At 41.8% G+C, this 14358-nt stretch overlaps 1 protein-coding gene across 1 annotated transcript in view; it reads left to right on the forward strand.

Moving 5' to 3' along the window:
* Positions 1–4420: 4420 nt before the first annotated feature.
* Positions 4421–14358, forward strand: part of LOC104965353 (probable serine/threonine-protein kinase clkA) — an 18144-nt gene continuing 8206 nt past the window's right edge. The window contains exon 1 of the mRNA XM_010794308.1: positions 4421–4563. Coding sequence (XP_010792610.1) covers positions 4421–4563 — 143 coding nt within the window. The remainder of the gene's footprint in view (positions 4564–14358) is intronic.

Genomic DNA, 14358 nt, shown 5'->3' on the forward strand with positions numbered 1-14358 from the left:
AGACTCTGTTGCGGGACACCTTGGCTGTCTCCACCAACAGGAAGGACCTCCTTGGTCTCAGCTGGAGGGTCGGATATGGCACCCCCGACTCCTGCGCCTCCAGCTGTGGGTCCTGGCCACTGGAGGGCCCGACCCACTGCTGAGCGGCTGCATAGAGCCTGTCAGGAGGAACAATTCTCAAGTGCTAGGGCATCACTACTCGTAAACAGTACGAAAACAGGTGAAATCAGTCTGTCTCTCTGACTGGTGTCAGGGCGAAATGAGGGACCCAAGTACTGCTACGGATGCCTACGACACCTTAGAGTTCCTGCGTCCCTCCTGGATGACGGGCCGGTTCCGCTACCGTCAGGGTGTATGTGGCTGCTATAATCAGATCAACATGAGGGATTGACACCAGCACAAGTGGGAGCCTAGAGCTGAGTATCCATTTTTAGGGGGCACTGAGACTTCCCCCCGAAACATCCAGGGCCACCTACAATAGGATCTGCCTTGGTGCTTGGGAATGCGCACTAATGATCAGCCTCCTATTGAACCCTAGTTACAGGCAGAACCTAGGTGGCTCTCAGCCAAGACTGCTTTCCTTCTTGCCATCACCTCAGCAAGCGTGTAAGCGAGCTTCAGGCCTTGTCCGTGACAGCTTGTGTCTGAGGTGGAACTCAAGATGGCTCAGGTCGTCACTTTATGGCCGAACACAGCGTTTCTCCCTAAGGTTGCTGGCACGCTCTCATTGATTAATCGGCTATCCAGCTGCAGGTTTGACCCCTCATCGGAGAGGGGGAAGAGAGGTCAAGATCCTCATCCGGTGCGGGCCCTTAGAGCTTATGTCCAGACTACCGCAGGCATGCGTCAGTCTGAACAGCTCTTTCTGTGTTATGGTGGTCCTAGAAGGGGCCGTGCGCTCTCAAAACAGCGCTTGTCCCACTGGATCGTGGACGTCATTGCCCAGGCATACAGGGTGAATGACCGTCCCTTGCCACCCAGAGTAAAGTGCCACTCTACCAGGAGTGTCTCCACGTCATGGGCAACCTTGAGAGGTGTGCCCCTGGAGGACATATGTGCTGCGGCCACATGGGCATCTCCGACACATTCACCAGATGCTACAGCGTGAATGTTGCCGCCCCTCACCCGCTGTGTGTGGTCCTCCTGCAGAGTCCTCCTAGGCCATCCTTATAGGGTGAGTATTCAGACTTCCTCGTGACTCTGTTTGTATAGGTCATCCAGTGCTAAAGCACTGCCTCTGGCGGTCAGTAAGGATGAAATAGAACTACAGTTACGTATGTAACTACGGTTCTATGAATACTGGATGACCGCTAGAGTACTTGGTCACTCGGAATTTCGTGTTTCTGCGAGAAGATTCCATAGGACTGAACTCGTTGACGGCACCGGAACTTATGCCTTCCGGGGTCATACGAGGTCACACGTGACTTTGTTGATATAAATATTCGACCTGCGCATGCGCGAGACAGAAGATATCCAGTGCTAAAGCACCGCCTCTGGCGGTCATCCAGTATTCATAGAACCGTAATTACATACGTAACTATCGATGTGCACCGTTATGGTGTAAATATAGCCTATCTACCAATTGGATCAAATATAAAAGTCAGCCAAATTAGTGTTGATACTACAAGGAGACGTATTGTGTGAAGAGAAATTGAAGATGTTGTTTAATTACTGATATATTTATGATCCACGTCACGTATTCAGTTTCCATGGTAGTTCTTCCAGTTTGTCTAGAAGTTTTCTAATCAGGGATCTTTGAATAGAGAACTACGGCAGATGTGTAATATTTAATGCCACCAAACTGTGTATTAAAATGCCGTTATGTGATGACTTTCAAAGAGAAAAGCAAGCACATTCTGAATAAAGTATTATTATTTATTTATTTTTTTATGTTTTTCGGATTTCATATCGCATTAACACCATATCCCAACGTGCATTGCGGCTAAACAATCCAATCACTGAGCTTCTAGCTGAGGATCTTGGGTAATCAGTTCAATGGGTTAGTGATGTGTATCGCAATAATGCTCGAAATTTCCCTTATAGGCCTACGTCTGTTTACGGTGACTTTATTTTGAAATTCAGTTCCTGAGAAACGGCTAAAAAGCCAGAGATGATAGAATTAAACGAATAAATAAAAACAAGGATAATTGTGTGTTATTGTTAAGTAAATAACAGTTTGTATAGAATAACAAATTAGAAGGAAAAAAAGATTTAAAAAATATAGATTTCAGTATTTTGAGGCTCTGAGGCCCATTTATTTTCCTCACAGACGACAAAAAAAGTCAGACATTATACGATTTAAAATAAAAACAATAATCGTGGCTTGATATTGAGTAAGAAGATGTTTTTATGAACCACACAGCTTCCGGTCTTCCAAGACCCGACCGGACAAAAAGACGTGTTGCAGGCACAAAACAGAAATACATTGCTTTTAAAATCGTTCTGTGTGACACGAAAAAAAGGAGAAAATCGTGTTGGTGAACACGAATCAATAGATTAAATGTCGTGACTATAACACGAAATACTGTGAGACAGGTTTGCTCTTTTCATGACTATTAGTTTGGGAAAGTAAATTCTGGCTTGCCCTGTTGGTCACCTCTCCATCTCTGAATGTATTTGTTGTGTTGCCCACTGGTTCAGAGAGTGCTTCTTCAATATATTTTTAGCTCATAAAACTTGTGGAAGCATTACATGTTGAGAGAGTTTGACGCCCAAAAGCATACTGTTAGTCATGCTGTGACAGCTTCCAACTCATAAACTATAGATCACTGAGCTACAATCGATATGACACCTACAATAATTTAAATCACTTCATGTTTATTTTTATTTTTCGGACAATATGTAGTAAGGCCTGGTTCCTTAAAGAAATATGTGTGCTACGTCATGGGTTGATCCAAACGTGTGTTTTACTCAGAGAAGTACGGTGTCACTGCAGTGATAAGTAATCTCCTTGTAGATAGAGGAATGTGTGATGTGCTTTCACCTCTACTGGGGGGTCCACATTCACTCACCTTAGAGACTGCAGTGAAGACCTCCAGCAGCAGCAGTAGCATGTATGAACCTTCAAGACATTACGAGCCACCTACTGAAGCCAGCTACTCCATCAGACTTTGACAGGAATGAAGCCACAGGCCGCGGAAATTAAATAAGTTAGCTATTCAGATTCTTGTGTGTGCAGAGAAAGGCAGGCCTGTAGAATCTGGTCCTATTTGTTCCCTGATCAATCAAAGTCCCTTCCTGACCTTCTTTTCGGTTTGGGATCAGAGAATTAGGTTGGATCGTCTTCCTAGTGATCCATCCCTGTGATGTTTTTATTACAATGGACAACAGAAGAATGCCAGTTGGTTTTCCTGCAGGGATTCTTTACTGTATTGGACAATTAAAGATGGATGAACAGCCTGGCCTGGGAGCTATTGTTGAATGGTTAGGAGGTAGCCTTGCATCTGCTGCCCACTGGGACCAGTTACCCCACATATGGTCCAAAAGAAAGTCCATTCATTTAGCCAATGTTTGTATGGTGTTGTACACTGTGTTAACATATGCACATGTGGTTTTGAAAGGCAGTTTTGTTACCTTTTATGACATAAACATACAAGTAATTTGTGAGTGAAATAAGTGATTTTTGTTTTTTTTGCATATAATATCATCGCCATTAGACATCCCTTTTCCTCAAAATGATTTTCTCTTTCTTTGCCATTCCTTCTGACCTCTTAAGTAAAAATACCTAAACACACATGGACCCAAAGAGACACGCACACTCTGTCTTGGTTCGCTTGTAAATAAGAAAGATGCATCTTTAATAGCCCTCTTCAAGATAGCGGAAGGAAAAGAGAGTAAATAAAAATGCAAAGAGGAACCAATAGCGTGGGTCTGGTGTGCTGCCACAGTTTGCTTAATGTTAAACCAATAAGATAATACTGGGACCAGGTAGTCTGGACTCGCTCCATCCAGAGATAGAGCTTGGACTGGGGGCTGTTTGGCGTGTGGTCTCAGTGCCTGTATCAGTTGCTCTGATTTTCAGTTAGATAGTGTTTCCAAACGTGTGTGTGCTAAGTTAAAGATAGAGTTTACAGCACCCGCTTATTGGCAGGTGTAACCTCAAAGTGTGAAGCCCTGTAATCTTTGCTCCTCAGACTGCAAGTGTTTGCCAAAGAGCTTTTTTGTTTGCTGGACAGGTGAAAAACGGTTTGGACTTTTTTTACATTACATTACAAATGCAATGTAATGTAAAAAAAGAAAGAGAAGAAATAAATTAAAATGCACAAGACCATAATTACAGTAATGTGGCTGAGTTTGATGATATGTTGGTGGAAACTTAAGATTTAAATAACATTAGCAAAGAAAGGACACAGGAGGAAGATTGGATGTCTAAAGTAGTATAACAACGATCCAGTAAGACTTACTGTACATCCATCATAACATGCCAACTGTCTCCCCAGAGGTGACCTCCCCACCCACCACCCTGCTCTTTCACACCTCTCCACCCCACAGCTCAGCCTGCTTTGCTCCTGCACAATTTGTCCTTCACATTAACATGCTCCAGAGATGCTCCGGTGTGACTGAGTGAGTGGGGACTTATTATTTTGTGACCCATGTGTAAGGAGAAGGATAACGGTCAGGCTCCAGTGGGGGAATTTGGTTTAAGGCAGAACAGAAAGTTGTTAAAGCAGTGGGCCTTCACAAATGTGACACACACCCACAGGCTAAGGACTTTGGGGTCTGGATGAATATGGTAGAAACACAAGTGGGTGAGAAGAAAAGCTGATTATTTTTTTGCCAATCTATAATGCCCTTTAATAGTTAAAACAAATGCAATGTTTAATGTGATTGTTGGCATATTTCATGTTTGATCTAGTCATTGTGTTTGCATGCATAATAAAGGAAAGCAGTTGCTCAAACTTTAAACTATGTGTGTGTTTGTCATACACTGAACACTGAGGTACACAGTGAAAAGAAGAGCGTGTAACCTGTGATCCCTAAGGCATCAATACCTGCACACACTTGCACACAAACACATTGTTGTTTTCATTCAAACATCTTGGGATTTTGTGCTTCTCTGCTAGCAAATCAAGATACCCAAATACCAAAACATTTTTCCATCTGGAAGATGGATCACAGGTCTTTGTTTATTCCCTATTTCATTCAATTACCCCCTGTTTTGTTTGCCTAACATTTCATACTCATGATCTAATTTTTTGTTTGGTTGCTCTTCAGATCTGCAAATGAATGCCTCAGCTGAGCGCAGAAGCTGCATGTGGTGTATAATTCATTAAGCCTCCTTGTCCCTGTGTGTGCACACATCACAAAATGACGGAATCCCCGGAAAGTGTGTATGTGTGCGTGTGTTTGTGTGTGTATGTGTGTGTCTGTGTGTGTGTACATGTGATGCTACGTTGAAAGGGACCATCTGGTCCATGTGACAGTAATGAAGTGAGGGGCATTGTGGTACAAAGCCTCAGACCCATTCATCACAGCTGTAGGCGGGCCAAGCATATTCCCCCTGTCTTATAGGGATACCTCTGCATACACACACACACACACACACACACACACACACACACACACACACACACACACACACACACACACACTGCACCCCCACACATAACTGTATGGTTCCTGTTTGCTATTGCCTAAATGGCATGCTCATGCAAACACTTGTAGAACAGTTATTCGAAAGAGCATTAACATTAGAGTCCCAAGTGTTAACTCCCTATAAAAATAATGCATTATCAGTGAAATCATTAAGGTGGTGTGCATCTCATCTGTCATATCTGTCATATCTGGCACACTGCAAGAGGATTTGCACTGCAGTGTCGTCTGGGGTCATTTTGAATTTGCAGTCACAACCTTGGGCTCCTGCGATACTATTATAATGGGTCATAGTATATCATCTAGATCTAAAAAAACTGTTGAAACATGAGCTGCAAAATTGTTTTAACAAAGGTGGGTTTAACGATGAAACCCCTGTTTTATTTGATTTCTCTTATGATTTACCTGTGCATTACTCTAACTACTCAAGTGTTGAATGGATAGCCATTGCATACTGTATTGCAACCAGCCTGTCCTCCTCCAAAAAACGACCAAATAGGTTGATTGTTCAGCAGCTTATTATGACCTATAGTCACGTTTTAAAGTTTAGCACCTCTAGTGGTCGTGTAAGAAACAACAATTTGCGGCATGTGCGATTGCAAACGCTCCAGAGGGTCGTATATTCACTAATAACCAGTGTTGGGACTAACGCGTAATGCACTGTAATGCAACTATTTTTTGCGGTAACTAATAGCGTTACTAGTTACCTATTCCCATTAAGTAACGCCGTTATAGTTACTGTGATTTAAATGGTTGCGCTACTGCGTTACATCATGTGATGTGAAGAGTTTATCGCCGGCCACTAGAGGGCAGCGTCACTGCTGTCGCTGCCCGGTTATGCCGTGCTCAAACATTGTTCATTCACTCCGCCTCGAGTTGAGACGTTCGTCCACTCATTCATGTAAGACTGTTTCCACTATTATATTATACTATATATTATACTATATATATATTATACTATTATACTACTATACTACTATACTCTGTGTCGTGGTATATATTTGTGTTGATGACATGCATGGAGGTAATACTTTGTCAGCTTATCTTGCTGCATTACTCTGTTTCAGGGTGTCGTCATCCTTGTCAATAAATTACCGAAACTGACATTGAGGAGTGTGTTTTTTTCATGACAACACCATGAATGAGTGGACGAACGTCTCAACTCGAGGCGGAGTGAATGAACTGAACCAAATTTCCCTGCGGATGTAATTTAAAGGCGAATACAGCGATGTCATCTCACAGCACCATGGAAAAGTGAAAGTAACCAGAGAGGAGTGTTGATTGGTTAACGCGGGGTAACATTTCAGGGTAAGCGAATCAGAGACAGAGTTGGGCGGGTCTTGCCTTATGGGGAAAATACACACACGAACACTTGCTAATGCTAACACACGCACACACACGGCAACGCTCACCACCAGCACACACACACACACACACACACACACACACGCACACACAATGGCAGATGCAAGTATCAGCGAGAGCAGCAGCGCATTTGCAACTTGGAGATATAACCACTATTTCNACACACGCACACGCACACACAATGGCAGATGCAAGTATCAGCGAGAGCAGCAGCGCATTTGCAACTTGGAGGACGCAAAAAATATTACGGTAAAATGTAAACTGTGTGCAGGACAGAAAGCATTGTCCACATCGAAAAACAGCAATGCCAATCTCCTGAAGCACCTATGTACATGGGGCTATAAAACTAGTCGCCTTATTACTAGTTACTTTTATAATTGAGTTACCAATAAAGTAACTAGTTACTTTTTTGAGAGCAGTAACTATAACTATTACTAGTTATTTTTAAAAAGTAACTTGCCCAACACTGCTAATAACCCTCTCTGGAAAATCCTAAATTGTAGGATAGTTTGGCCATTAAAACTATTTTTGATTTGATTTCTAGCGAGAAGTGTATATTGTACTTTTAGAATCCAGGTCCAGTGGATGTGTAGGATCTATAGTTTGATAGATATTACGAAGATGATTTGAGGTCTCGCCAGGAGAACGTGTATATACTACGTCTTTCCGCACAGCGTCCATGTAAAGTTGGCTCACGGGGTGAAAACAGTATATATAAATAAAACCGGAAGTATTCCCCTCACTGTTAAATGATTACACAGTGATATCTGCATTACTCATCCACTAAAAAACATCACTATCCTTGTTAATTACAAAACATTGATTGGTTTAAATTGTGTACAATGCTTTTGTGTTTTTAACCAAATATCTCAAAGACAGTGTGTGTGTTCTTCTCCAAGGGCCACAGCATTATAACAGAACAAGATGTTTTATTTTCTTGAAGGAGACTTCAGGTTGTCTCGGAGTACAAGTACTTAGGAGTATATATTGACACAAACATCAATTTCAAAACCCATATCAAAAAGGTCTGCAATAAAGTAACCAATTACAGATACATTAGAAACTTCCTATCGACAGCAGCAGCTAAGCTGTACCTTCACTCAATGGTCCTCTCCCACATCAACTTCTGTCTGATAAGCTGGTCTAATGTACACTCTACAGCTCTAAAAACACTGGAATCATTATATAAACAAGCACTCAAAACACTAGGCAAAAAAGCCATTCCGGTATCATCATTGTAACATTGTTAAAAAGTATAATCTGTTCAGCTGGGAAAATCTCATAGTTTACAAAAACATCTGCTTAGTTTATAAGATCACTCGTGGGTTGGCTTCTCCTCCTCTGGCTGGCTTCATCAGCCTAAAGTCCACCTCAACCAGGGTTACTAGAAGTGCGGCTAGGGGAGACTGCACCATCCCATTTAGGAAAAGCGCATTCAGCCAGGCTGTCTTTTCATTCCATGCATCCAATCAATGGAATTCAATACCACAGCCAATAAGAGAATCCTCATCCTACTACACATTCAAGCATTAAAAAGTGGCTCATTGCAAACCAACAGTGTCAGCACTGATGTGTGGGTGTAGGTGTGTTTAAGAGTGCGTATTGTAAATGTTTTATTTATTATCATGACTTGATTTTATCTGTATTCAGTGATGTCATCTATTGTAAATATGTACAATGGTATAACATTGTTGTGGTATTTTCATTATTGCTTTTAGGATGTCTATCACCATCTGGCAAAGGGACTATCGATGAAAACTCGAGTACTTTTACATGTTTTTAATATGTTGATTAATGTACACTGTCCCTTGTTTTAAATAAATCAATTCAATTCTGTATATGATTCAATGTCTTTTTTTTGTACCATTGTTATGGAAATACAGCGTGAAATTGTAAGCTCAATTACAAAGTTGTGCTTTTATAAACAGGGTATATGCAGGAATCCTGAGGTCAAATTTAATACCTTTTAAGACCTTTTTTAAGACCCTTTCCATACATTTTAAGACCTCATCGCAACTTTGAGTTCTAACCGCTTACATTGGCAACACACTTTACCTCAGATTTACTATATTGATTGTAAGATAGCACAACTAAACAGAGTGCAGACAGACTACTGAAGCCTCCTCTCCACATGAACTTCAACCTCTCTGTGAAGGTCAGTTTAATGCAGTATGCTGCTTTGTTGCTTCTGTACTCTGTGCTCTTTCATTCCAGTAAAACTCCTCAGAAACCATTAGAAACCAGTATTTGACCAATAAACAAAACAATTGACAAAACTTTGAACTATGAAATATATTAAACTTTGGTGAGCTTCAGCGGGGTAATGCCATATAGGAGCTCCCTCACAAATACCCAGGGGTTAAATTGGGCTGGGGCTGTCCGGGGCTAAGCCCTGGCACATAGGACGATTCTCTGACGTCATCACCCTCACACATTTGTCATATGTTTACAAAAAACAATATATATGTTAAGACTTTTCTCGTTCTTAATATAGACTATATTAGGGTCGATATGTGTTGACTTTACTTTAAAATAGCAGATCTCTGTGACCGGATATAGTTTGGCTTAGACCCCGGCCCCACGAGGACGCATACGGTAAAACGCATACGCAAACGCAAAAAAGTCTTCCGTTCACACGCATTCGATTCATTAATGTGTCCGTTCACACTAGACCGCTGGAAATGCTGGAAACGCTGTAGTACATATGCCAGGCCTGTAAGTGGCGCTGCTGCCGCCACAAAATACACCAAAAGCAGCGAAGAAGACCCCGGAGCATGGTTGCCATGGTTGCCCTTCTGTTTATTCTCCGCGGTGGACGGCGTGTTCTCCTGCTGTATATCTCTCAGGTAGTCCACCAGCAGATGAAAAACACCCACCTCTCCGCCTCTTCCAAGGAACGAGGGGACCGTGCGGCAGAGTTTCCGTTAAAAAAAAATTTCCGCCGGTCAACATGTCCGTTAAAGTTTAAATCTTCCGTACAAAATTAGAAAAGTGCCGGTCAGAGGTCTTCTTTGTTATTTATTGAGCTTTAAAACAAATTGATAACGACTCTGTTCTCTGGTAANGACAAACCCCGTGATTAGTCCTCAAGCTCTGTGATTGGATATTGGAGTGGCAGTGCGCCAAGGTTACGCCGAGCTCTTTGAAATGGAATTAATCCACGGCAGACTATCCAGAACTGGACTTGAATGGGTGACCCCTCCTGTTGTTAATTGATAAGCCTGAAACATGCACTTGTCAAGGTTCAGAGGCACATTTTGCAAATATTGCAGTAGCCATCGATCATCTTAAGATAAGATAAGATATACTTTATTGATCCCAAGTTGGGAAATGTTTTTGTTACAGCAGCATACTACTTTGTTCTACTCCACTACAATTCAGAGGTTAACCTGGTGTTTTTACTCCACTACATTTATTTTAGTTACTTTGCAGATTCTGATTAATGATGTGAAATATGAACAACCCTTAAAGCAGAATTTAGTTACACCTGAGTAAAATTCAGGGAAGGTGATTGTCAAGTGCCAAATTAAACTATGCAATATATTAGACGTTAAGTACTTTGTCAGACTTAATATTTATCTGTTGATACCCCCAAAGTTTTTTTCTTATTCAAAAGATGACCTTAACTTAAAGTATTCTTTAATGTTTGAATAAAACCTTATTAGTTTGTCTGTTTCGCACATCCTCCTGTTAATATCTTTGGACGTCCTCCACTAGCTGTTTTATTGTAGAGATCACAACAGTATCTTCTTGATATTTTCTATTCCATATTTCTATCATTGACCTTCTACTTTCCCCCTATTTTTTAGGCTACTCTTAGGTTTGGGATTCTCTGATCAGACATAATAAGTGGATGAAAACAAACTAATCTGTGTAGGAGAACAATGGGTGTGCAAACTGCAATTAATTATTACAATAAAAATAGCTGTGTGGCAGGGGGAGTGGCCTATTACAAAGAGGTTCTTAATTTTATGCAGATTCACCGTCCATAGCTAAACTAGTTCACCAGTTGTTGTGGATATTTTTGAGAGGCATCATGCTCTCAAAAGAGTTCCTGTTTTTGATTGGTCAGAGTTAGCCCCGCCCCTCATAATTAAGCCATGCCCTTCTTCTTAACTCATTAACCACTTTTTCAAAGACACTTTCAGGAGGCATAATTGGTCTCAGCAGACAGTTCCTTTTGTCGTGGAGTTCAAGTGTTGGTGAGGTTGTGTATTCGTGTGTGAGTGCTTGCATGTGTGGATGTATTGAGTAAATATGTTTTGTTTTAGTGTAGTTTTGTGAGAGAACACGGCTCTCTCTGTCTTCTGCTTATGAAACTGCTTTCACATATTAAAGGCAGTATGATGGAAATATCAATTGCTAAGTAAAGGCCTCACTGGAAGACCAAAATGCCTTTGAGGAGAGGCTGTCTGAATGTTGGCACCATTATTTAATTGTGTGTGTTTCATGGTTTTGAGACTATGGGAAGTCAATGAGATTTAATGTACTGTATATGGAACAGGTACAAGCGCATTTCCTTTCAGTTTGGGTTGAATTCCAAATCATACTTCATAAAATGAAACTATTCTTACTCATATCTGTTTCGGTAATTTAATGTTAATTCAATTACAGTTTTGAAAAACTGTTGATTGATCAAAAACATTTGATGATAAATGCACTGCGGATATTTTCGGTTGTTTTGTTTTTGTGACAAAATATTACAGCTTATGCATAATCATGGTTGAACAACTGGGATATATGTGCTTCTAAATCAGGATATGATAGTTTTCATCACTTTCTATCAGTCCATTCAGAAAATTACTTACTTACTATGCAGGACCCTCTATCAGCCCCACACCAGCGCCTGATCTATTAGATAAACCAAGGCAGACCTCATCTCTGTGCAAATGATTCGAAGCATTGTTCAAACATTGACATCAGCTGGAAACGCTTTATGCCCTACTGTGTTTAACCAGAAAGGGCTTTCCTAGTGCCACCAACTCTAATATTGACTCTCACGGCCTAATCCCTCAATGTCTTGCCTTGTCTCAAAACTATGAATGCAGACATTAAACAGCCCATTTGTCATATTTCAGGGACTGACTGGAGGTGTCTCCTCTCTTTAACCTGCCCTCCCTCCTTTCACTGCCCATTGATTGTTTCTTGGTGCATGGTTCAATGCCAGTATGCACTTTCAGTTTTGTTGTATAGTTTTTGAACCCCCCTCCCACCAAAACCACCACCACCACCCCTCCACGCTCGGCATCTCGCTAACGGACATACAATGAGGTTCATTCTCTCCACTTGTTGCCCTCTCCCTGCATGAGTTGCTTGTGTGTCCTCCATCTTTACACTATATCAACACATGCTTTGTACATAACTGCCCTGTGTGACCCCAGACGGAGGCTAGTCCCTTCATCTACCACCCACGCACACACACACATTTGCATGTTTGTATGGCCGCACATGATTGTGCTTGTGTTTGAATGTACACTGGGCGTTTGTTTGTGTGTGTGTTTGGAGTTGACTGGGTTTCCCGTACCGTCTCTTTCTCCGCAAACTCGGCGTGAAGGGTTGGTCAACTTGTTTTTGCACAGGTTGAATCCTCCCATCCTTTTGAACCTCCTCTACTCAAGCATCCATCCCTTCTTTTCTTCTTTACTGAGCATGAAAAAGTAGAGATTTTTAGGAGGGCATTTTTGGTTGGAATACAATTCACCTGTTAACTTATCATTACAGACTGGTGCAGCGTAGAAGATTTGCAGCTTTAAGAGAGACTGTTAGATAAAGAATGTATAAACACCTTATTCATGCTCGCAAAGCATTGTTGTCGTTTGCAGTTTTACAAATTGCTCCTTACATCTTTTAATGGTTCTCTTCTCCTTGGTCTGTTGTGAGCAAGTTTAATTCTCCCCTCTCTTCCTCGCCCTTCTTCACTACCCGACCCGCCCTCTCTCCTCCCTGCCTCCTCCACCTCCTTATTTACTGGGTGCCTCATGCTCTGTATAGGGCCCCACTTTGCATTTCCCTGCCTATCAGAGAAATTGTGTGTGTGTGTGTGTTTATGTATAGGAACCCCCCCTTCTCCTGCGAGCTGAAAGCGCAGAGACAGCGTCCCTCTCCTTCAGCCCTGAGGCTAAGTCTACTATCATGCTAATGCCCATGTCCTGAGACTAATAGGTCCTTTTACACTGGAGGTTTTCATTCCCCTTGCCTCACTAAAGGGTTTAGTGCCAAGGCCCTTTCTCCCCTTCCTAAACTTTTAAACAGGATAAATATTTCTGTGATTCCTCCGCCCGGACGATGCGTTTAGAGGCCGTTCTTTGTATAATTGGCTCCAATGTTCTTGTTACGCTTTCTGTAAATACACCAAGCGAGATGCAAGAACGCACAATTAAAAAGGCTGATCAGAAAAAACAAAGAAAACAGGATTGTGCTGTGCAATTATGTGAGAGTATGTGCCTATACACTTTTTGGATTGTGTCAGCGTGTTTGTGTGTGTGTGTGTGTGTGTGTGTGTGTGTGTGTGTGTGTGTGTGTGTGTGTGTGTGTGTGTGTGTGTGTGTGTGCATGCTATGTGTGTGGAAGCATGTGGGGGTGTTGTTGTGTATTCTTTAATGATTTAGAGGAGGCTCTTGGCTTCTCTTTGCATTATTTTATAGACGCCACAAAGGCATTGTTTTGAAGAAATGTCATTATATTTTTTCATTTTATTAAATTCAAGTTTTGGGAAAAATACAAGATAAACTGTATTCTACAAATCGTAACACAAGTGTATGTGTATTTACTATTATTGTACATACCTGGGTCTCAAATGGAACATTTATCAGTTTATACTGCAACAGAGGAAGGTCAGAGGTGGGAAGTAGCGGAGTACAAATACTTTGTTACTTTACTTAAAGAGCATCTTGCAGGTTTTTATTTTTTCTACATTTATGCTTAAACTTGCTTTAAAATTACAATTAAAAAAGTGAATGCAGGGTTTTACGAGACATAAGGGCAGGAATTCAGAGGGAAAGGAGCAATTTTGAGCTCTGCTCTTAAAAACGGCTTTTTTTTAAGGTCACACGTCAAACGCGTCATATTACATCACACAGGGGACACATCTCCGCTCTCTGACCGCGGGTATAGTGGAGTTGCGTTGAGTTGAGCGGTTGTCATCATGGTGCAGTATTGTTTTTGTGCAGGTTGCACAAATACCAGCCTGTCAGGACATCGAGTCCACAGTAAAAGGGACCGGAGCTAGCGTTCGTTCCTGGGTGCGTTGTGCATCCACCTCCCTGCAGCACATACTCTCCACAGCTTTATCAGTAAACCGTATTACTTCTCTCCTCCCCCCCCTCCCTCCTCTCTCTCTCTCTCTCCTCCGTCCGTACCGACGACGACGACGTACGAGACGACGACGACGACGACGACGAC

The sequence above is a fragment of the Notothenia coriiceps genome, unplaced genomic scaffold, assembly GCF_000735185.1.
Source record: "Notothenia coriiceps isolate Sejong01 unplaced genomic scaffold, NC01 NC01_scaffold00037244, whole genome shotgun sequence".
In the NCBI taxonomy this organism is placed as follows: Eukaryota; Metazoa; Chordata; class Actinopteri; order Perciformes; family Nototheniidae; genus Notothenia; species Notothenia coriiceps.